This window comes from Salvelinus fontinalis, chromosome 24 (genome assembly GCF_029448725.1).
Source record: "Salvelinus fontinalis isolate EN_2023a chromosome 24, ASM2944872v1, whole genome shotgun sequence".
NCBI lineage: Eukaryota > Metazoa > Chordata > Actinopteri > Salmoniformes > Salmonidae > Salvelinus > Salvelinus fontinalis.
Window position 1 is genome coordinate 32,694,003 of NC_074688.1, and position 24,756 is coordinate 32,718,758.

Sequence of the window (24,756 nt, forward strand, 5' to 3'; positions counted from 1 at the left end):
TACATATATACATATACACACACACACACCCATACATATCTACATATGCGCATATACACATACATACCCATACATACAGAAACATTCATGCCCCAGAGTAATAATCTACACTAATTTAAAATATACACATACATAATAGTAACATGCTAAGAGAAAATAATTATAAAGTACAAATAATAATTATATGTACGCACACCTACCTAGACACTACAGAGGGCTGGTAGGGATCTAATCGGGAGAGCGGCCCTGGGCTATATCAAAGGCAGAACGGCACAAAACATCCACTTGCTATCCAGGTTCTCCCAACGCCTGGGTAAGTTCTTTAAGTGTCACGTTGTTGCCTGTGCCTTCCGCCATGTCTGTCTCGTTGTTTGGTGTGGAGTAGGCCTCCAATGTGGATTTCTTGTCCTTTGGTCGCTTATTACTCGGCATTTTTACACAGAAAGTTACGATGTTGTATTAGAAAGAAACGTTTGTTGTAAAAAGTATCATAAAGTAGGTTAAGTTAGATTATTTCGCAAAAAAGTTGCAGGAGCCTCTCACACGCAGCCGTTCACTCCAACATGCTAGCTCCGCCCCCTGCTGATGTGTTTTTACCCCTTTTTCTCCCCAATTTCGTGGTATCCAATTGGTAGTTACAGTCTTGTCCCATCGCTGCAACTCCCGTATGGGAGGTGAAGGTCGAGAGCCGTGTGTCCCCCGAAACACAACCCAGCTAAGTCGCACTGCTTCTTGACACAAAGCCCGCTTAACCTGGAAGACAGCCACGACAATGTGTCGGAGGAAACACCGTACAGCTGGTGTGCATTGCGCCCGGCCCTCCACAAGAGTCACTAGTGCATGATGGGACAGGAACTTCCCTGCTGGCCAAATCCTCACCTAACCCGGCCGACGCTGGGCCAATTGTTTGCCGCCCCATAGATCTCCCGGTCGTGGCCGGCTTTGACAGAGCCTGGACTCGAACCAGGATCTCTAGTGGCACAGCAGTGCCTTAGACCACTTTGCCACTTGGGAGGCTGATGTGGTGTTTTTTTAACACTCACTCACTCTCTCTTTCTCTCTTTCTTTCTTTCTCTCACTCTCTCTCCACACACACACACACACACACACACACACACACACACACACACACACACACACACACACACACACACACACACACACACACACACACACACACACACACACACACACACACACACACACACACACACACACACACACACACACACACACACACACACACACAACAGTTACGGCTCTATCGGAAGCTATTAAATAAGAGACTGGGGGAGCTAAAGGAGCACTTCTGCCTCAGTGAAGATGGCACAATTTAACAGATTGCAAGTATATTCCCAAATAGCAGACTCAGTTTGTTTTTTGTCGCTTTTGGAGTGACTTTTTACAATCACTCAATCATATTTCCCCTCGCCTGTTCCGTCTGTGGTATCTCTGCGGGTATTACCGCCCGCCGCGCTCCGCTGTAGCCTCTCACCTCAGAAAGACCCTGCGTCTCTCTAATCCATAATGTCCTTGCACAAATCTCATCCACTCATTGTCTTGCAGCACCGTGTCGTTCATGATCGATTAGCCGGGGCTCTAAAAGAAAGGTTATCCATCAATAACAGTGTAGAGGGGACAAAGAACCTGGACAGATCCAGACACCCTGTTGCCATATAACCCTGGGAGTCTGTGGGGGGACGAGGGGACATCTGGGAGGAGGAGGCTGGAGAGCATGACAGGCTGAGACTGGGACACTTCTGATGCTCATCAGCTAAAACTGAGCCTCATGACTCACGTGCTATCTAGTGTCAGCAGCAGGGTTGTGTGTGTGTGCGTGTGTGTGTGTGTGTGTGTGTGTGTGTGTGTGTGTGTGTGTGTGTGTGTGTGTGTGTGTGTGTGTGTGTGTGTGTGTGTGTGTGTGTGTGTGTGTGTGTGTGTGTGTGTGTGTGTGTGTGTGTGTCTGTGTGTCTGTGTGTCTAAAGTGATGGGAGGCCAAGATGGTTTAACACAACTCCTGATTGTCCTCTCTCTCTCCCCCCTAGGTTACCCAAACATTGTAGCAACGTATGGCCGTGGATACACTGGTTTTGCCCCAAGCTACAGCTACCAATTCCCTGGTAAGTTCCATCTTGTTAGGCACTGTGTGCTTCTCTGCCTGCCTGCTGGGGTGGGGTAATGGACCTCTGTTGGTTCACACAGACCCGCCTCCCTCCACGCACACACATACACACACACACACACACACACACACACACACACACACACACACACACACACACACACACACACACACACACACACACACACACACACACACACAGAAAGTTTGGCACACAAACAAAAAAATCAAATCTCACACACACAGTGTTCTCTGTCTGATCTCAGCTGTGTTCCTGAGGATGATTATGTGATATTGTAATGCTATGTCACTCTCTGTAACCCAAATGGTTTCAGTAAGGGATGAATTCCTTCCTGGCACCCACTCACTCACCGCATCATCACTCTGCCAGCTATTATACTGTGGAAAAATCCAGTCTGCCAAATGTGATTAGATAAGGTAACATTATGCAGTTATTTCACCATTCACTTCCCTCTAAAGATCTCTACAATGGGAAATGTCAGGGTTGAGCCTAAAATGTGCCAACAGCAATTGACGGTGATCCACGGTTCAGGCTTGATTTCATGCCTTATTTCAACATGTTATGAGTGGCCTGTGTCTCTCTGCCGCTTGGTATCACTATACCCAGATTGGCATGGAGCCAGTGGGAGAGAGTGACTGTCACCATGCTAGGGACTGCCATGACGAGATGGTCCACGATTATCCCGCCTGCAGGGAATTTATATACACATATACAGGAGGGGAACAAGCAGTGTTTCAATGTGGAGTTGTTTTTCTTGTGGATGGTCAATTTAACAGTTGAAACCTATCTTTCTAATAGGAGTCAGGTAATGTTTGTTTAGATACAGTATGATACACCAGTGTACTCTACTAATAATGACGTGGGATCTTTGGCGATTTGACTTCAATTGTCTGAAATGTTACATTTTGATTGTGGTCTGTAGCTGTTGATCTTGTGGCCTTAGCCCCATGCTCATACGAAGATGCAAGAACCCACTGCATCTGTGAGCAATGTCAAACGTCTGTTGAGTATGGAGTGGAGAACATCAGTACAGTATTGCAGCAGGTTGTTGTCTCTATAATCACAGCATCTCAGTGTACTCTTCAGCGGCAGTGTGAATGCGTGTCAAACGGAGTCGCAAACACCCGAGTTCAGACGGAATATTACCAAAACAGATGGATAAATGAATGGAGGGAATTAATAATGAATGGGTGTAAATTGGCGAGGTGCTGGTGAAATCATCCAGCACTGTGAATATACCAGGGGAAAGGGATTAAAACAGGGGTGTCAAACTCATTTTTGTCCAGGGTCTGCATTTGGTCTTCAACAAAGTCTGGAGGGCCGCACTGAAAATTGGTTATATTTACGCTGCGTAACATTTTTGACTGTCTAGCTGTCTAGCCCTCCCATCCTTCCTCCTCTCCTTCCTCTTCCCCCTTCGTCCTCCTCTCCTCTCTCCTCCCCCTCCCTCCTCCTCCTACTCGCACAGATTAAAAATAAAATGAAAAGACAAAAAGCAAGAACAAACCCTCTAGCTGGAGGGACCCCAGCAGATCTAGTGCTATCTGTCATCAGTCCAGGCCTTGGTTTTGCTAGTACACAGGCACTGTGTGACATTGTTAAAAGGGCTGTTTGCTCTGAGGTTAACTTTGTTGCCTTCCTTTAATCCGCTGGCTCTGTCTGTAAAATGATCTTGCCTCAGCACCAGGAACAATGTGGCCCTTTTTTCTCCCTGTGATTGTCAGATACTGTAGTGCCAAACAACCTTGGTATCGGACATGTAAGGGGAAAAGCCTTTTTTCCCTCCTTGTAGCGTAGGGAGATTTAGCATAAAGCTCACTGCTTGGGAGGTTAAAAATGGACTGTTGAAAATGAGAGGAGATGCACTGCCCGCAATCCTCACAGGAGACAGCTTCAGAGGTCAAATGGAGGTGTGTGTGCGTGTGCATGTGTGCGTGCGAGGTCATTTTACCATGGCCTATTTCTCATCTCACACGTCTCCTGATTCAAAAATGATTTGATTGAATGTTTCCTGTGTTATGGCTATTGTAAAGTGTGCATGCACATTGCTAAAGCAACAATAAGGATGATGAGACAACAGTGTTTACAATTCGTGCTGCGTGCCTTTTTGTATTTTCTTTATTTTTTCCCGCTACATTCCCCCTTTGCCAGTTCTAAGAAACAGACATTTTAGAGCAATTGGATGATGTGGCAATAGCGTTTCTATTTCACTTCTTTACTGGTTCAAATGGACCTGGTGCGAGACTTACCAAAACAAGAAACACTTGAAGGTAATATCATGGCGTCTCTCTCTGTAGACTCTCTCTCTCCTCTCACCTTCACAGCAGCCAATTGTCTTGTTGTCTTTGTCACATCCCATTTCTGGCGTCTGACGTGCCTGCCGCTGATGAGAGCTGAAGGATGTGGTGGCGGTGAATGCCAAGGTCACAGCCTCTTAGAGCACTTCCTGTGCCATGGCTGTGTAATAAAGCTGCCTCATCCCTTGCTCCTCTCCTCCATTTACCTGGCTCTTCTTTAAGGGGGAAGGGAATTGAAGCTTCACTTTTGATTAGAGCCTAATCAGTTATGCAAATGGGAGGGGAACCATCAAGAGGTTTGCCCCCATCAACCTCAAACACACACACATGCAACGCCCACACACACACCCGGGGCCCCACAGCCTGAATTCAGATAGCTACACACTGCGGCTAAGGGAGATAGAAACCAAACAAACAACAAATAAAACACCTTTGGTGCCCCTCTGTTTCTCTGTGCTTTCTGGCCTGGCCATCAAGAGAGTGAAATACCTTCTGTGCTCTGTTTAATAACTACCCGAACCATGCTGGGCTCGCAGGTCAGTCTGGCTCTGTTTGCCCCAAATCACTAGGTTGGACAGAGAGGGAGAGAGAGATGGAGGGAGATGAAGAGAAAAAGAGAAGGGATGGGGAAAAAAAGAAACTCACATTCAAGGTCAAAAAATGCGGCATCAGCAAATAGACCTGTTCCAACGTAGTCATCAGTTAGACAGCCAAGATCATGGATCGTAAAAAACTGAAAGGGTGCCTGTAAACTGAGAAAGAGCACATTCTACATTGTCACCTCACTCAAAATGTCCTATTTTTTGGGAGGCTGAAACCATGATTTGATCAAACAGTGAAGTGCATTATCCTCATGATTCCTGTAATTAAAGTGTCTGCCTGTCGCTGTGCCTGCTATGATGAGAGAGCAACTCCTCTCCCCCCATGGGTTCGAGCGGAAAATGCATTCTGAATTGTATAACATTTAAAAATGCAATTGCGGGAAAAACACAGCTTTGGAAGCTTCATCCCAAGGTCCTGTCAAATAGAGAAGGGTCTCAACTTTCTGTAGGTATAATTTTTATTTCTCAACTCTCAATATTCAGCTCTTTAGCAACTTTTTTACAACCAAGATATTTGATATCGATATTTGAGATATGGAGCAGCGCACGTGTAAAATGAGCACCGACCATTGCGAGGGCATAGACCTCATTGGGTAGTAGGTCATAACTGAAAATCGGGAGGGCATGGAAGCGAGCGCACCCATAACTACCAGGACCAGCACACACCGCTCACAGCATGAAACTACCCATAACTACCAGGACCAGCACACACCGCTCACAGCATGAAACTACCCATAACTACCAGGACCAGCACACACCGCTCACAGCATGAAACTACCCATAACTACCAGGACCAGCACACACCGCTCACAGCATGAAACTACCCATAACTACCAGGACCAACACACACCGCTCACAGCATGAAACTACCCATAACTACCAGGACCAGCACACACCGCTCACAGCATGAAACTACCCATAACTACCAGGACCAACACACACCGCTCACAGCATGAAACTACCCATAACTACCAGGACCAACACACACCGCTCACAGCATGAAACTACCCTTAACTACCAGGACCAGCACACACCGCTCACAGCGTGAAACTACCCTTAACTACCAGGACCAGCACACACCGCTCACAGCATGAAACTACCCTTAACTACCAGGACCAGCACACACCGCTCACAGCATGAAACTACCCATAACTACCAGGACCAACACACACCGCTCACAGCATGAAACTACCCATAACTACCAGGACCAGCACACACCGCTCACAGCATGAAACTACCCATAACTACCAGGACCAACACACACCGCTCACAGCATGAAACTACCCATAACTACCAGGACCAACACACACCGCTCACAGCATGAAACTACCCTTAACTACCAGGACCAGCACACACCGCTCACAGCGTGAAACTACCCTTAACTACCAGGACCAGCACACACCGCTCACAGCGTGAAACTACCCTTAACTACCAGGACCAATTCACACCGCTCACAGCGTGAAACTACCCATAACTACCAGGACCAGCACACACCGCTCACAGCATGAAACTACCCATAACTACCAGGACCAGCACACACCGCTCACAGCGTGAAACTACCCTTAACTACCAGGACCAACACACACCGCTCCCAGCATGAAACTACCCATAACTACCAGGACCAGCACACACCGCTCACAGCCTGAAACTACCCATAACTACCAGGACCAACACACACCGCTCACAGCATGAAACTACCCATAACTACCAGGACCAGCACACACCGCTCACAGCATGAAACTACCCTTAACTACCAGGACCAACTCACACCGCTCACAGCATGAAACCAAACTACAAAACATAAATAGCGAAACACAAAACATACAATAATCCCATCCCCATCCTGACCCCTGATTGGAAGACCTAAAACATTTATACTGTACATTTGTGTACATAATTATTCCAACACTCATCAGTTCCACCCTTCAGACAGCCACTGATCAACCCATCTTTCCTAATAAATCATAATTCTACCATTTCCTCTCACAATGCATCCCTCCATTCTCCCATGGTGTCTCACTAGTGACTTGAACCTCCCCATTGCAACATTTCTGCCCAAATTGCCACAAAAATAAGTGTTTTACCCAAGAGCACAATGATATTTCCTGTTGACTGACTGTGGTCCTTCAAATCCCCCAGCAATACTGTTTGCAGGTCCAACTGCACCCTGATATTATGGCATAACAACCATTCCTGGACCTGACTCCAAAAACAAGCCAGCCGTGACAGTACCAAAAGAGATGCTCTATTGATTCTGTTTCTGTATGGCAGAGTCTGTACCGGTCTGACTGTTGAATACCGCATATACTGAGCATTCTTTTTGTAGCGAGAATTTTATATAATAGCTTAAATTGAAAATAACTAATTGAAGCATCAAGTGTTGTTTTGTATATCAGTTCATATACCCGATGCCATGGTATTGGGACATCGAAAATCTGTTGCCAACTATACAGAACGAAAATATAAACGCAACCTGTAACAATTTCAAATATGTTTTTCAACTACTTTCAGTTCATATAAGGAACTCAGTCAACTGAATTAAATTCAGTAGGCCTTAATGATGGATTTCACTTGACTGGGCAGGGGCGTAGCCACGGGTGGGCCTGGGAAGGCATAGGCCCACCCACAGAGGAGCCAGGCCCAGGCAATCAGAATACGTTTTAAAGGGGCTTTATTTTACAGGCAGAAAAACCCCTCAGTTTCATCAGCTGTCTGGGTGGCTGGTCTCAGATGATCCCGCAGGTGAAGAAGCTGGATTTGGAGGTCCTGGGCTGGCGTGGTTACACCTAGTCTGCGGTTGTCAGGCCGGTTGAACATATTGCCATATTTTCTAAAACGTTGTTGGAGGTGGCTTATGAGATAGAAATGAACATTAAATTCTCCTGCAACAGCTCTGTGGACATTCCTGCAATCAGCATACAAATGACACTCCCTCAACTTGAGACATCTGTGGCATTGTGTTGTGTGGCCAAACTTTTTATTGTCCCCAGCACAAGGTGCACCTGTGTAATGATCATGTTGTTTAATCAGCTTCTTGATATGCCACAGGTGGAGGGATTATCTTGGCAAAGAAGAAATGCTCACTAGGGATGTAAACAAATTTGTGCACAAACAAATGTATTCCTTTCACTTTTAAGTACTTTCCTTTTCCATTCTTTGTGGCAGAGCTGCAATGAGTTGGTTCTAATTTTACATCTCCACACACATGGATTAATTGGTTGTATAACATAATTATACCGTCGTTGTTTACAATTTCATTCACAAACATGCTAACTTTCTTATACAGTGCATTCGGGAACTATTCAGACCCCTTGAATTGTTCCACATTTTGTTACGTTACAGCCTTATTCTAAAATTTATTAAATGTTTTTTTTCCTCATCAATCTACACACAATAAATAGCCCATAATGACAAAGAAAAAACATGTTTTCAGAATTTTTTGAAAATATATAAATAAACTGATATCACATTTACATAATTATTCAGACCCTTTACCCAGTACTTTGTTGAAGCACCTTTGACAGAGATTACAGCCTCGAGTCTTCTTGGGTATGACGCTACAAGCATGGCACACCTGTATTTGGGGAGTTTCTCCCATTCTTCTCTGCAGAACCTCTCAAGCTCTGTTAGGTTGGATGGGGAGTGTCGCTGCACAGCTATTTTCAGGTCTCTCCAGAGATGTTCGATCGGGTTCATGTCTGGGCTCTTGCTGGGCAACTCAAGAACATTCAGAGACTTGTCTCAAAGCCACTCCTGCGTTTTCTTGGCTGTGTGAGTATGGTCGTAGTCCTGTTGGAAGGTGAACCTTCGCCTCAGTCTAAGGTCCTGAGCGCTCTGGAGCAGGTTTTCATCAAGGATCTCTCTGTACTTTCCTCTATTTATCTTTCCCTCGATCCTAACTAGTCTCCCAGTCCCTGCCACTGAAAAACATCCCCACAGCATGATGCTGCCACCACCATGGTTCACCGTAGGTATGATGCCAGGTTTCCTTCAGACGTGACGCTTGGCATTCAGGCCAAAGAGTTCAATCTTGGTTTCATCAGACCAGAAAATCTTGTTTCTCATGGTGTGAGTCTTTAGGTGCCTTTTTTGGGAAACTCCAAGCAGGCTGAAATGTGCCTTTTTACTGAGGAGTGGCTTCCATCTGGCCATTTTACCATAAAGGCCTGATTGGTGGAGTGCTGCAGAGATGGTTGTCCTGGAAGGTTCTCCCAGCTCCACAGAGGAACTCTGGAGCTCTGTCAGTGACCATTGGGTTCTTGGTCACCTCCCTGACCAAAGCCCTTCTCCCACGATTGCTCAGTTTGGCCGGGCGGCCAGCTCTAGGAAGAGTCTTGGTGGTTCCAAACTTCTTCTAGAATGATGGAGGCCACTGTGTTCTTGGGGACCTTCAATGCTGCAGAAAGGTTTTGGTACCCTTCCCCAGATCTGTGCCTCGACACAATCCTGTCTCGGAGCTTTACGGACAATTCCTTCGATCTCATGGCTTGGTTTTTGCTCTGACATGCACTGTCAACTGTGGGACCTTATATAGACCTTTCTAAATCATGTCCAATGAATTGAATTGACCACAGGTGGCCTCCAATCAATTTGTAGAAACATCTCAAGGATGAACAATTGAAACAGCATGCAGCTCATGCTCAATTTTGAGTCTCATATCAAAGGGTCTGAATACTTTTGTAAATATTGTATTTCAGTTTTTTGCAAAAAATGTCTAAAAACCTGTTTTTGCTTTGTCATTATGGGCTATTGTGTGTAGATTGATGAGGAAAATGTTGTATTTAATACATTTTAGAATAAGGCTGTAACGTAACAAAATATGGAAAAAATCAAGGTATCTGAATATTTTCAGAATGCACGGTACATTATCTTCAAGAAAATTGGTTTATCCTCTGTCAGTAGGGAAAGGGGGATACTTGGTCAGTTGTACAACTGAATGCCTTCAACTGAAATTTGTCTTCCGCATTCAACCCAACCCCTCTGAATCAGAGAGGAGCGGGGGCTACCTTAATCGACATCCATGTCTTCGGCGCTCGGAACAGTGGGTTAACTGTCTTGCTCAGGGGCAGAACGACATATTTTTACCTTGTCAGCTCGGGGATTCGATCCATCAACCTTTCGGTTGCTGGCCCAACGCTCTAATTGGAGTTTAGCCATATCATTTGCTGTAGTATAGATTCTGCCTACTCTGGAGGATAACTTTGGAATAGCCAACTCTGTTTATCTTCATTTAACAATAAGGATACTTTAAACAGGGCTCCAGTGTCAATCCACCAGAAATGGATAGTTTTAATCTGTATAACAGCAAAGAGACCCCTTTTTAACATCAGATGTGCATCTCTTAGTAGCCTACTGGAAAACCAGTTTGGATTTAGATATAGTTTTGGTATAATAGAAGCTTTAAGAGAGAGGTTTAATGCCTTGATATTTTTTTTGCCCTCAACTCATATTCATTATATACATAAACCCATTTAACGTCATGTGGTTTTCCATTCCAAATAAAATGAAATAGTTTTTGCTTGAATTTGAAAAAGCATTATCCTGGGGTCGGTAGAGCCATGAATAGATAAACTGTAATATCACTAGAGAATAAATCAGTGTACTTTTCCCATAGATGGACAGGTGTTTCCATTTCCATGGTTTCAAGATCTTAGCTACACTACATGACCAAAGTTATGTGGACACCTGCTCATTGAACATCTCATTCCAAAATCATGGGCATTAATATGGAGTTGGTCTCCCCTTTGTTACTATAACAGTCCCCACTCTTCTGGGAAGGCTTTCCACTAGATGTTGGAACATTGCTGTGAGGACTTGCTTCCATTCAACCACAAGAGTATTAGTGAGGTCGGGCACTGATGTTGGGTGATTAGGCCTGGCTCGCAGTTGGCATTCCAATTCATCCCAAAGGTGTTTGATGGGGTTGAGGTCAGGGCTCTGTGCAATCTAGACAAACCATTTCTGAAACAGGAAAGGGCCTTCCCCAAACTGTTGCCACAAAGTTGGAGGCACAGAATCGTCTAGAATGTCATTGTATGCTGTAGCTCACTAGTTCACTAGAACTAAGGGGCATAGCACGAACCATGAAAAACAGCACCAGACCATTATTCCTCCACCACCACCTTTACAGTTCGCACTATGCACTGGGGCAGGTAGCGTTCTCATGTGATCCGCCAAACCCAAATTTGTCCGTTGGACTGCCAGATGGTAAAGCGTGATTAATCACTCCAGAGAATGTGTTTCCACTGCTCCACAGTCCAATGACGGTGAGCTTTACGCCACTCCAGCTGTCATTGCGCATGGTGATCTTAGGAATGTGTGCGGCTGCTCGGCCATAGAAGCCCATTTCATGAAGCTCCCGATGAACAGTTCTTGTGCTGACGTTGCTTCCAGAGACAGATTGGAACTCGGTAGTGAGTGTTGCAACCGAGGACAGACAATGTTTAGGTGCTACTCGCATCAGCACTCGGCAGTCACGCTCTTTGAGCTTTTGTGGCCTACCACTTCGCGGCTGAGCCGTTGTTGCTCCGAGACGTTTCCACTTCACAATAGCAGCACTTACAGTTGACTTGACTTGTTGGAAAGGTGGCATTCTATGAAGGTGCCACATTGAAAGTAAGGCCATTCTACTGCCAATGTTTGTCTATGGTGATTGCATTGCTGTGTGCTCGATTTTATACAACTGTCAGCAACAGGTGTGGCTGAAAAAGCCAAATCCCCTAATTTGAAGGGGTGTCCACATACTTTTGAATAATGCGTCCTGCTTGGAGGTGTTAACTTATTTATTGAATACCTCAGTAGTCTATTTATCATACTTCTTAATAAAGCACTAGGAATTACTTCATAAGATGATTACTCATGATTTGGATCCGGCAAAATCATATGCTGGTGCCACTTATTGTAAAAGTTAGAGGCCTGTGACACCAGGGGAACATGTTAGTCTGGAGCCCTGTAATAGTAATTAACACTTACAGTGGCTTGCGAAAGTATTCACCCCCCTTGCCATTTTTCCTATTTTGTTGCCTTACAACCTGGAATTAAAATTGATTTTTGGGGGCTTGTATCATTTGATTTACACAACATGCCTACCACTTTCAAGATGCAAAATATGTTTTATTGTGAAACAAACAAGAAATAAGACAAAAAACCTGAAAACTTGTGTGCACAATTCCTCTCCCGAAGTCAATACTTTGTAGAGCCACCTTTTGCAGCAATTACACCTGCAAGTCTCTTGGGGTATTTCTCTATAAGCTTGGCACATCTAGCCACTGGGATTTTTGCCCATTTTCAAGGCAAAACTGCTCCAGCTCCTTCAAGTTGGATGGGTTCCGCTGGTGTACAGCAATCTTTAAGTCATACCACAGATTCTCAATTGGATTGAGGTGGATTGAGGTCTGGGCTTTGACTAGGCCATTCCAAGACATTTAAATGTTTCCTCTTAAACCACTCAAGTGTTTCTTTAGCAGTATGTTTACGATCATTGTCCAGCTGGAAGGTGAACCTCCGTCCCAGTCTCAAATCTCTGGAAGACGGAAACAGGTTTCCCTCAAGAATTTCCCTGTATTTAGGGCAATCCATCATTCCTTCAATTCTGACCAGTTTCCCAGTCCCTGCCAATGAAAAACATCCCCACAGCATGATGCTGCCACCACCATGCTTCACTGTGGGGATGGTGTTCTCGGGGTCATGGGAGGTGTTGGGTTTGTGCCAGACATAGCTTTTTCCTTGATGGCCAAAAAGCAACGTTTTAGTCTCATCTGACCAGAGTACCTTCTTCCATATGTTTGGGGAGTCTCCCATATGCCTTTTGGCGAACACGAAACGTGTTTGCTTATTTTTTTATTTTTTTATTGGCTTTTTTCTGGCCACTCTTCCGTAAAGCCCACCTCTGTGGAGTGTACGGCTTCAAGTGGTCCTATGGATAGATACTCCAATCTCCGCTGTGGAGCTTTGCAGCTCCTTCAGGGTTATCTTTGGTCTCTTTGTTGCCTCTCTGATTAATGCCCTCCATGCTTGATCTGTGAGTTTTGGTGGGCGTCCCTCTCTTGGCAGGTTTGTTGTGGTGCCAAATTCTTTAAAAAAAATTCAAACAGATTTAATGGTGCTCCGTGGGATGTTCAAGGTTTTTATAACTCAACCCTGATCTGTACTTCTCCACAACTTTGTCCCTGACCTGTTTGGAGAGCTCATGGTGCCGCTTGCTTGGTGGTGCCCCTTGCTTAGTGGTGTTTCAGACTCTGGGGCTTTTCAGAACAGGTGTATATATACTGAGATCATGTGACACTTAGATTGCAGGCAGGTGGACTTTATTTAACTAATTATGTGACTTCTGAAGGTGATTGGTTGTACCAGATCTTATTTAGGGGCTTCATAGCAAAGGGGCTGAATACAAATGCACGCACCACTTTTCCGTTTATTTTTTTAATTTCACTTCACCAATTTGGACTATTTTGTGTATGTCCATTACATGAAATCCAAATAAAAATCCATTTAAATTACAGGTTGTAATGCAACAAAATAGGAAAAACACCAAGGGGGATGAATACTTTTGCAAGGCACTGTAGGGTAGGTGACAGGCGCTAATTAAGCAATAAGACCCGAGGAGGTGTGGTATATGGGCAATATACCACAGCTAAGGGAAGTTATTATGCACAACGCAATGCAGAGTGCCTGGACACAGCCCTTAGCCGTGGTATATTAGCCATATATCACAAACCCCTGAGGTGCTTTAAAACCTCTACCGACCCCCCCTCCCGGATCTGGGATCCTCCTCATCAGAAACGCTGATTAGCATAGCCTAGCCTAGCGCCACAGCGAATATCGTATAATATAATTTCATGAAATCACAAGTCCAATACAGCAAATGAAAGATAAACATCTTGTGAATCCAGCCAACATGTCCGATTTTTAAAATGTTTTACAGCGAAAACACAACATATATTTATGTTAGCTCACCACAATAGCGCAACACACAATGCCATTTTTTCCCCGCAAAGATAGCTTTCACAAAACCCACAAATAGAGATAAAATTAATCACTAACCTTTGAACAACTTCATCAGATGACAGTCTTATGACATCATGTTATACAATACATTTATGTTTTGTTCGAAAATTTGCATATTTATAGCTACAAATCTGGGTTTTACAACGCAGCCATGGTCACAAATGTCACCAAAACAGCCAGAATAATTACAGAGAGCAACGTGAAATACAGAAATACTCATCATAAAACTTTTATGAAAAATGCGTGTTGTACAGCAAATGAAAGATAAACATCTGGTGAATCCAGCCAACATGTCCGATTTTAAAATATTTTACAGCGAAAACACAACATATATTTATGTTAGCTCACCACAATAGCCCCAAACACAACGCCATTTTTTCACCGTAAAGATAGCTTTCACAAAACCCACAAATAGAGATAAAATTAATCACTAACCTTTTAACAACTTCATCAGATGACAGTCTTATGACATCATGTTATACAATACATTTATGTTTTGTTCGAAAATTTGCATATTTATAGCTACAAATCTGGGTTTTACAACGCAGCCATGATCACAAATAGCACCAAAATGTCCAGAGAAATTTTAGACAGCCACGTAATCTAACAGAAAAACTCATCATAAACTTTGCTGAAAAATACAAGTTGCATATATAATTAAAGATACACTGGTTCTTAATACAACCGCTGTGTTATATATATTTTTTTTTAAATAACTTTAGTACAAAGCACAGCATGCAATAATCTGAGACAGCGCTCAGCCATTCTCCGCCATATTGGAGTCCAAAGAGTCCACAAAAATACAAAATAACATCATAAATATTCCCTTACCTTTGATGATCTTTCATCAGAATGCAGTGCAAGGAGTCCTAGTTCCACAATAAATCGTTGTTTTGTTTTAAAATGTCAATTTCTTCTGTCGAATTAGCAACTTTGGCTAGCATAGTGGAGCTCACGTGTCCATGAAGATTTTACGCATGAACGAAAAATTCAAAAAGTCATAATAATAGTCGAATAAACTGGTCAAACTCAGTTGATAATCCATCTTTAGGATGTTTTTCAGAAATCAATCCAATAACGTCCCAGACGGAGCATTTCTTCGTGTCTACCTAACGCATTGCAGAAAACGATGTGACAAACCCTAGTGCGTAGCCAGGTACTACCAATATGGCTGACCTCTCACTCCAACGAGTCCCATCCGGTCCCAGAAAAAGCTAGAGACTTCATTCCACGTTCTACTGCCTGTTGACATCTAGTGGAAGGCGTATGAAGTGCTTACAGATCCATAAATAAAAGACAATTGAATAGGCAATGCCTTTCACAGAGACCCATTTCAGAATTTTCACTTCCTGTTTGGAAGTTTGCCTGCCAAATGAGTTCTGTTTTACTCACAGATATAATTCAAACAGTTTTAGAAACTTCAGAGTGTTTTCTATCCAATAGTAATAATAATATGCATATCATATGATCTAGAACAGAGTACGAGGCCGTTTAATTTGGGCACTATTTTATCCCAAAGTGTAAATGGCGCCCCCTATTAAGAAGAAGTTAATGCTATTATAAACTGGTTACCAACGTAATTAGTAAAAATAAATGTTTTGTCAGACTCGTGGTATACAGTCTGATATACCACAGCTGTCAGCCAATCAGCATTCAGGGCTCGAACCACACAGTTTATAATTTGCAATATGGCCTAGATCATTAGCTTGGCTTTTTTAATGTATACGGGATGGGGGGAGTTGTCAGCTTGCGCGGTGATGTGGGCAGGTGAAGATAAAATGCAGTGGCCGAATTCTTGTCCCAGTCCGTCACTGAGGGAGAGAGACAGAGAGAAAGGGAGACAAAGAGGGCAGAGAGAGAGGGACAGAGAAGGAGGAAGGGAGGGGGACAGTAAGGGAAGGGAGAGAGAAAAGGGTAAAGAGGAAGAAAGATAAAGAGAGAGAGGGGGACAGAGAGAGAGAGAGAGGGGGACAGAGAGAGAGAGAGGGGGACAGAGAGCATGCCAGTGAGAGCAGCAGGCACCCAGGCATCTGGGCCACCACATCCAGCAGCTCCTCAGAGAAAATCACCTCTAATTGAAAAGCATGCTTATTAACCCAGTGGGTGTAGAGAGTCAAATGCATTCAACGTGTCAGAGGCTGGGAACAGAGGACTCCTGCACTTTGGATCTGACGCACCACACACACACTTACACAAATATATACACACACACACGCACACTGATGATGATGTGTGTTTATTGCATGGACGGTGGAGCCCCAGCCCAGGTCACAGCAGGAGTCACATTGTACAGGTTAATGCTGCTGTCAAATCATGTTGGCTGTCAATGTACAGAACCAGTCAAAAGTTTGGAAGTTCATTCAAGCGTTTTTCTTTATTTTAACTATTTTCTACAGGGAAGATCAACACTATGAAATAACACACATGGAATCATGTAGGAACCAAAAAAGAGAGAAACTAATCTAAATATATTTTATATTTTCAAAGTAGCTTTGCACACTCTTGGCATTCTTTCAACCAGCTTCATGAGGTAGTTACCTGGAATGCATTTAATTGAACAGGTGTGCCTTGAAAGTAAATTCTTTCCCTAATGCGTTTGAGCCAATCAGTTGTGTTGTGACAAGGTAGGGGTGGTATACAGAAGATAGCCCTATTTGGTAAAAGACCAAGTCCATATTATGGAAACAGCTCAAATAAGCAAAGAGAAATGACAGTCCATCATTACTTTAAGACATGAATATCAGTCAATCCAGAAATTTCAAGAACTTTGAAAGTTCTTTCAAGTGCAGTCGCAAAAACCATCAAGCGCTATGATGAAACTGGCTCTCATGAGGACCGCCACAGGAAAGGAAGACCCAGAGTTACCTCTGCTGCAGAGGATACGTTCATTTGTTACCAGCCTCAGAAATTGCAGCCCAAATAAATTCTTCACAGATTCCAAGTAACAGACACATCTCAACATGAACTGTTCAGGGGAGACTGCGTGAATCAGGCCTTCATGATCGAATTGCTGCAAAGAAACCACTACTAAAGAACACCAACATAATAATATAAACAACAACATAATATGAAGAGACTTGCTTGGGCCAAGAAACATGAGCAATGGACATGACCGATGGAAATCTGTCCTTTTGGTCCAAATTTAAGACTTTTGGTTCTGAACGTTGTGTCTTTGTGAGACGCATACTAGGTGAACGGATGATCTCTGCATGTGTGGTTCCCACTGTGAAGTATCGAGGAGGAGGTGTGATGATGTGGGGGTGCTTTGCTGGTTACGTTGTTGATTATTTATTTAGAATTCAAGGCACACTTTATTTACCAGCATGGCTACCACAACATTCTGCAGCGATACGCCATCCCATCTCAAAAATCTAAAATGAGTTTGTCACATACACGTGTTTAGCAGATATTATTGCAGGTGTAGCATAATGCTTGTGTTTCTAGCTCCAACAGTGCAGTAATATCTAACGAGTAATATCTAACAATTTCACAACAATATGCACAAATCTAAAGTAAAGGAATGGATTTAAGAATATATAAATATTTAGACTAAGATACAGTAGAATGGGATAGAATAAATCAAATCAAATCAATCTTTATTTGCCACATGCGCCGAATAAAACAAGTGTAGACCTTACCGTGAAATGCTTACTTACACGCCCTTAACCAACAGTGCAGTTCAAGAAGAGTTAAGAAATATTTACCAAGTAGACAAAAGTAAAAAATAATCAAAAGTAACACAATAACATAACAATAACGAAGCTATATACAGGGGGTACCGTTACTGAGTCAGTGTGCGGGGGTAGAGGTTCGAGGTAATTTGTACATGTAGGTAGGGGTGAAGTGACTATGCATAGATAATAAACAGCGAGTAGCAGCAGTGTACAAAACAAATGGGGGCAGTCAATGTAATAGTCCGGTGGTCATTTGATTGATTGTTCAGCAGTCTTATGGCTTCGGGGTAGAAGCTGTTAAGGTGCCTTTTGGTCCTAGACTTGGCGCTCCGGTACTGTTTGCCGTACTGCAGCAGAGAAAACAGTCTATGACTGGTGACTGGAGTCTTTGACAATTTTATGAGGTTTCCTCTGACACCGCCTATTATATAAGTCCTGGATTGGAAGTTTGGCTCCAGTCATGTACTGGGCCGTACACGCACTACCCTCTGTAGCGCCTTACGGTCAGATGCCAAGCAGTTGCCATACCAGGTGGTGATGCAACCGGTCAGGATGCTCTCAATGGTGCAGCTGTAGAACATTTTGAGGATCTGGGGACCCATGCCAAATCTTTTCAGTTTCCTGAGGGGGAAAAGGTTTTGTTGTGGACACCAAAGATCTTGAAACTCTCGACCCGCTCCGCTACAGCCCCGTTGATGTTAATGGGGACCTGTTCGGCCCGCCTTTTCCTGTAGTCCACGATCAGCTCCTTAGTCTTGCTCACATTGAGGGAGAGGTTGTTTACCTGGCACCACACTGCCTGTTCTCTGACCTCCTCCCTGTAGGCTGTCTCATCGTTGTCGGTGATCAGGCCTACCACTGTTGTCATCAGCAAACTTAATGATGGTGTTGGAGTTGTGTTTAGCCACGCAGTCGTGGGTGAACAGGGAGTACAGGAGGGGACTAAGTACACACCCCTGAGGGGCCCCAGTGTTAAGGATCAGCGTAGCAGATGTGTTGTTGTCTACCCTACCACTTGGGGGCGGCCCGTCAGGATGTCCAGGATCCAGTTGCAGAGGGAGGAGTTTAGTCCCAGGGTCCTTAGCTTGGTGATGAGCTTCGTGGGCCCTATGATGTTGAACTCTGAGCTGCAGTCAATGAACAGCATTCTCACATAGGTGTTCCTTTTGTCCAGGTGGGAAAGGGTAGTGTGGAGTGCGATTGAGATTGCGTCATCTGTGGATCTGTTGGGGCGGTATGCGAATTGGAGTGGGTCTAGGGCACAGGTGTCAAACTCATTCCACGGAGGGCCGAGTGTCTGCGGGTTTTCGCTCCTCCCTTGTACTTGATTGATGAATTAACATCACTAATTAGTTAGGAACTCCCCACACCTGGTTGTCTAGGGCTTTATTGAAAGGAAAAACCAAAAACCTGCAGACACTAGGCCCTCCGTGGAATGAGTTTGACACCCCTGGTCTAGGGTATCCGGGAGGATGCTGTTGTGAGCCATGACAAGAACTTCATGGCTACCGACGTGAGTGCTACAGGGTGGTAATCATTTAGGCAGGTTACCTTCGCTTCCTTGGGCACAGGGACTATGGTGGTCTGCTTGAAACATGTAGGTATTACAGACTCGGTCAGGGAGAGGTTGAAAATGTCAGTGAAGACACTTGCCAGTTGATCCGCGCATGCTTTGAGTACACGTCCTGGTAATCCATCTGGCTCCTCGTCTTTGTAAATGTTGACCTGTTTAAAGGTCTTGCTCACATTGGCTACCGAGAGCTTTATCACACAGTCATCCAGAACAGCTGGTGTTCTCGTGCATGCCTCAGTGTTGCTTGCCTCGAAGCCAGCATAAAAGGCATTTAGCTCGTCTGGTAGGCTTGCATCACTGGGCAGCTTGCGTCTGGGTTTCCCTTTGTAGTCCGTAATAGTTTTCAAGCCCTGCCACATCCGACAAGCGTCAGAGCCGGTGTAGTAGGAGTCAATCTTAATACTGTATTGACGTTTTGCTTGTTTGACGGTTCGTCTGAGGGCATAGCGGGATTTCTTATAGGCGTACGGATTAGTGTCCCGCTCCTTGAAAGCGGCAGCTCTAGCCTTTAGCTGGATGCGGATGTTGCCTGTTGCTTCTGGTTGGGATATGTACGTACGGTCACTGTGGGTACGACGTCGTCAATGCGCTTTTGATGAAGCAGATGACTGAGATGGTATACTCCTCAATGCCATTGGATGAATCCCGGAACATATTCCATTCTGTGCTTGAAAAAACAGTCCTGTAGTGTAGCATCCGCGTCATCTGACCACTTCCGTATTGAGCGAGTCACTGGTACTTCCTGCTTTAGTTTTTTGCTTGTAAGCAGGAATCAGGAGGATATATTTATGGTCAGATTTGCCAAATGGAGGGCGGGGGAGAGTTTTGAATGCATCTCTGTGTGTGGAGTAAAGGTGGTCTAGAGGTTTGTTTTCTCCTCTGGTTGACATGTGACATGCTGGTAAAAATTTGGTAAAACTGATTTAAGTTTACCTGCATTAAAGTACCCGGCCACTAGGAGCGCCGCTTCTGGGTGAGCATTTTCTTGTTTGCTCTTGTTTGCTTATAGAGTTGGTTGAGTGCGGTCTTAGTGACGGCATCGGTCTGTGGTGGTAAATAGACGGCTATGAATAATATAGATGAGATCTCTCATGGGCGATAGAGTGGTCTACAGCTTATCATCAGGTACTCTACCTCAGGCGAGCAATACCTCGACACTTCTTTAATGTTAGACATTGCGCACCAGCTGTTATTGATTAAAGACACACTCCCACCCCTCATCTTACTAGACTGTTCTCTGTTCTGCCGGTGCATTGAAAATCCCTCCAGCTCTATATTATCTGTGTGCAGGGTGGGAAAAGTATGTGAACCCTTGGATTTAATAACTGGTTGACCCTCCTTTGGCAGCAATAACTTCAACCGAACATTTTCTGTAGTTGCGGATTAGACATGCGTAACGGTCAGGAGGAATTTTGGACCATTCCTCTTTACAAAACTGTTTCAGTTCAGCAATATTCTTGGGATGTCTGGTGTGAACTTCTGTTGAGCTTCAATTCGCGAACAGATAGCCTAACATTCTCCTGCAAAACTTGGGAAGTCATTTTTCCGTCGAAGATAGCAAGCTTACACAAGCCAGCCCTGAGGCAGCAAAGCATCCCCAAACCATGATGCTCCCTCCACCATACTTTACAGTTGGGATGAGGTTTTGATGTTGGTGTGCTGTTCCTTTGTTTCTCCACACATAGTGTTGTGTGTTCCTTCCAAACAACTCAACTGTAGTTTCATCTGTCAACAGAATATTTTGCCAGTAGCGCTGTGGAACATCCAGGTGCACTGTCCCGAACTTCAGACTTGCAGCAATGTTTTTTTTGGACAGCACTGGCTTCTTCCGTGGTGTCTTCCCATGAACACCATTGTTGTTTAGTGTTTTACGTATCGTAGACTCGTCAACAGAGATGTTAGCATGTTCCAGAGATTTCTGTAAGTCTTTAGCTGACACTCTAGGATTCTTTTTAACCTCATTGAGCATTCTGCACTGTGCTTTTGCAGTCATCTTTGCAGGACGACCACTCCTAGGGAGAGTAGCAACAGTGCTGAACTTTCTCCATTTATAGACAATTTGTTTTACCATGGACTGATGAGCATCAAGGCTTTTAGAGATACTTTTGTAACCCTTTCCAGATTTATGCAAATCAACAATTCTTAATCTTAGGTCTTCTGAGATCTCTTTTGTTCGAGGCATGGTTCACATTAGGCAATGCTTCTTGTAAATAGCAAACTCACATTTTGTGAGTGTTTTTTATAGGGCAAGCCAGCTCTAACCAACATCTATAATCTCGTCTCATTCCAGGTTAGCTGACTCCTGACTCCAATTAGCTTTTGGAGAAGTCATTAGCCTAGGGGTTCACATACTTTTTCCAACCTACACTGTGAATGTTTAATATGTTTATATGTTCAATATAGACAAGAAAAATACAATAATGTGTGTGTTATTAGTTTAAGCACACTATGTTTGTCTATTGTTGTTACTTAAATGAAGATTAGATCAAATTTGATGACCAATTTATGCAGAAATCCAGATAATTCCAAAGGGTTCACATACTTTTTCTTGCCACTGTATATACAAATGAGATGAGTAATGCAAAATATGTAAACCTTATTAAAGTGACTAGTGTTCCATTATTAAAGTGGCCAGTGATGATTTCAAGTCTATGTATATAGGGCCGCAGCCTAATGTGTTAATGATGGCTATTTAACAGTCTGAAGCTGTTTTTCAGTCTTTCGGTCCCAGCTTTGATGCACCTGTACTGACCTCGCCTTCTGGATGATAGCGGGGTGAACAGGCAGTGGCTCGGGTGGTTGTTGTCATTGATGATCTTTTTGGCCTTCCTGTGACATCGGGTGCTGTAGATGTCCTGGAGGGCAGGTAGTTTGCCCCCGGTGATGCGTTTGGCAGACAGATGCCGTACAAGGCGGTGATACACCCCAAGGGTGTATCATCTCAATTGTGCATCTGTAAAAGTTTGTGTGGGTTTTAGGTGCCAAACCAAATTTCTTCAACCTCGAGACTTTGAAGAGGCACTGTTGCACCTTCTTCACCACACTGTCTGTGTGGGTGGACAATTTCAGTTTGTCAGTAATGTGTACGCCGAGGAACTTGAAGCTTTCCACCTTCTCCACTGCGGTCCCATCGATGTGGATAGCGGTGTGCCCCCTCTGCTGTTTCCTGAAGATCAGCTTCTTTGCTTTATTGACGTTGGGTGAGAGGTTGTTTTCCTGGCACCACACTCCCAGTGTGTCTCATCCTTGTTGGTAATCAGGCCTAATACTGTTGTGTCGTCTGCATACTTGAAGATTGAGTTTGAGGCGTGCGTGGCCACGCAGTCATGGGTGAACCGGGATTACAGCAGGGTGCTGAGCACGCATCCTTGTGGGGCCCCAGTGTTGAGGATCAGCGAAGTGGAGGTGTTGTTTCCTACTTTCACCACCTGGGGGCGGCCCGTCAGGAAGGCCAGGACCCAGTTGCACAGGGCAGGATTCAGACCCATTGCCTCAACCTTAACGATGAGCTTGGAGGGTAATATGGTGTACAATGCTGAAGTATAGTCAGTGAACAGAATTCTTACATAGGTATTCATCTTGTCCAGGTGGCAATTGCGTCGTCTGTGGGATCTATTGGGGCGGTAAGCAAATTGAAGTGGGTCTAGGGTGTCAGGTAAGGTAGAGGTGATATGATCCTTGACTAGACTCTCAAAGCACTTCATGATGACAGAAGTGAGAGCTACGGGGCAATAGTCATTTAGTTCAGTTACCTTTGCTTTCTTGGGCACAGGATCAATTGTGGACATCTTGAAGCATGTGGGGACAGCAGACTGGGATAGGGAGAGATTGAATATGTCCGTAACACTCCAGCCAGCTGGTCTGCGCATGCTCTGAGGACGTGGCTAGGGATGCCATCTGGGCCGGCAGCCTTGCCAGGGTTAACATGCTTAGACGTCTTACTCACATCGGCCACAGAGAAGGAGGGTCCACAGTCCTTGGTAGCGGGCCGCGTCGGTGGCGCTGTGTTATCCTCAAAGCGGGCGAAGAAGGTGTTTAGCTTGTCCGGAAGCAAGACGTCAGTGTCTGTGACGTGGGTGGTTTTCCCTTTGTAGTCCTTGATTGTCTGTAGACCTTGCCACATACGTCTCCTGTCTGAGCCGTTGAATTGCGACTCCACTTTGTCTCTATACTGATGTTTTGCCAGCATTCGGCCATATTCCCAGTTACCTTGCCATGGTTAAATGCGATGGTTCGCGCTTTCAGTTTGGCACGAATGCTGCCATCTATCCATGGTTTCTGGTTAGGGTAGGTTTTAATAGTCACAGTGGGTACAACATCTCTTATACACTTCCTGATGAACTCAGTCACCGTATCAGTGTATTCGTCAATGTTATTCTTAGAGGCTACCCAGAACATATCCCAGTCTGCGTGATCAAAACAATCTTGAAGCGTGGATTCCGATTGGTCAGACCAGCGATAAATAGAGTATGTTACAATCCCTGATGTCTCTCTGGAAGGAAATCCTCGTCCTGAGCTCGTTAACTTTATTATCCAGAGACGGAACATTAGCGAGTAATATACTCGGAAGCGGTGGGTGGTGTGCGCGCCTCCTGAGTCAGACTAGATGTCCCCTCAGAGTGCCTCTCCTCTCCCGGCGGGGTTTTGAGTCAGCATCTGGAATCAGTTCAGACCATTCTGCATCGCCACTGCTTGCTTGCTTCTGAGACTGAGCAGGGTCGGTCCCTACACGGGAAATCAGATGCTGCTGGAAGTGGTTTTGGAGGGCCAGTAGGAGGCACTCTTTCCTCTAATCTAAAAAAAAGTATCCCAATGCCCAAGGGCAGTGATTGGGGACATTGCCCTGTGTAGGGCGCCGTCTTTCGAATGGGACATTAAACGGGTGTCCTGACTCTCTGTGGTCACTAAAGATCCCATCGCACTTATCTTATTCTCTTGACGCTAGGGGTCAGATTATTATTATAAAAAAAAAAAATAATAACGTTCCCAAGGTAAATGGACTATTTCTCAGGTCCAGATCGTAGAATATGCATATAATTTACAGATTAGGATAGAAAACACTCCAAAATTTCCAAAACTGTCAAAATATTGTCTGTGAGTATAACAAAACTGATTCTGCAGGCGAAAACCTGAGGAAATCTAACCCGGAAGTGATTTTTGTTTTTAATCTGTGTTTCCTTGCCCGTCTTTCTTCAATTTAAAGGGGTATCAACTAGATTCATTTTCCAATGGCTTCCTCAAGCTGTGACCAGGCTTTAGACATAGTTTCAGGCTTTTATTTTGAAAAATGAGCGCGATTTTTCAAAACTAGTGAGGTGTCCTTTGATTAGTTCCTGCGCGCGAGAGGGGTAGCTCTCCATTTTCTTTCTCGCTTTTATTGAATAGGTTACGGTCCGGTTGAAATATTATCGATTATGTTTGTTAAAAACAACCTGAGGATTGATTATAAAAAACATTTGA

The 24,756-nt window shown here is 44.4% G+C and overlaps 1 protein-coding gene across 13 annotated transcripts in view; it reads left to right on the forward strand.

Moving 5' to 3' along the window:
• LOC129822317 (RNA-binding protein Musashi homolog 2-like) overlaps positions 1-24,756 on the forward strand; it is a 458,816-nt gene that overhangs the window by 344,055 nt on the left and 90,005 nt on the right. For all 13 annotated transcript variants that reach the window (XR_008754471.1, XR_008754472.1, XM_055880501.1 and 10 more), the window contains exon 10: positions 2,046-2,120. Coding sequence is in view for 11 of the 13 variants with exons in the window: in XM_055880501.1 (XP_055736476.1) it covers positions 2,046-2,120 (75 nt within the window). In the remaining 2 variants the exon portion in view is untranslated. The remainder of the gene's footprint in view (positions 1-2,045; positions 2,121-24,756) is intronic.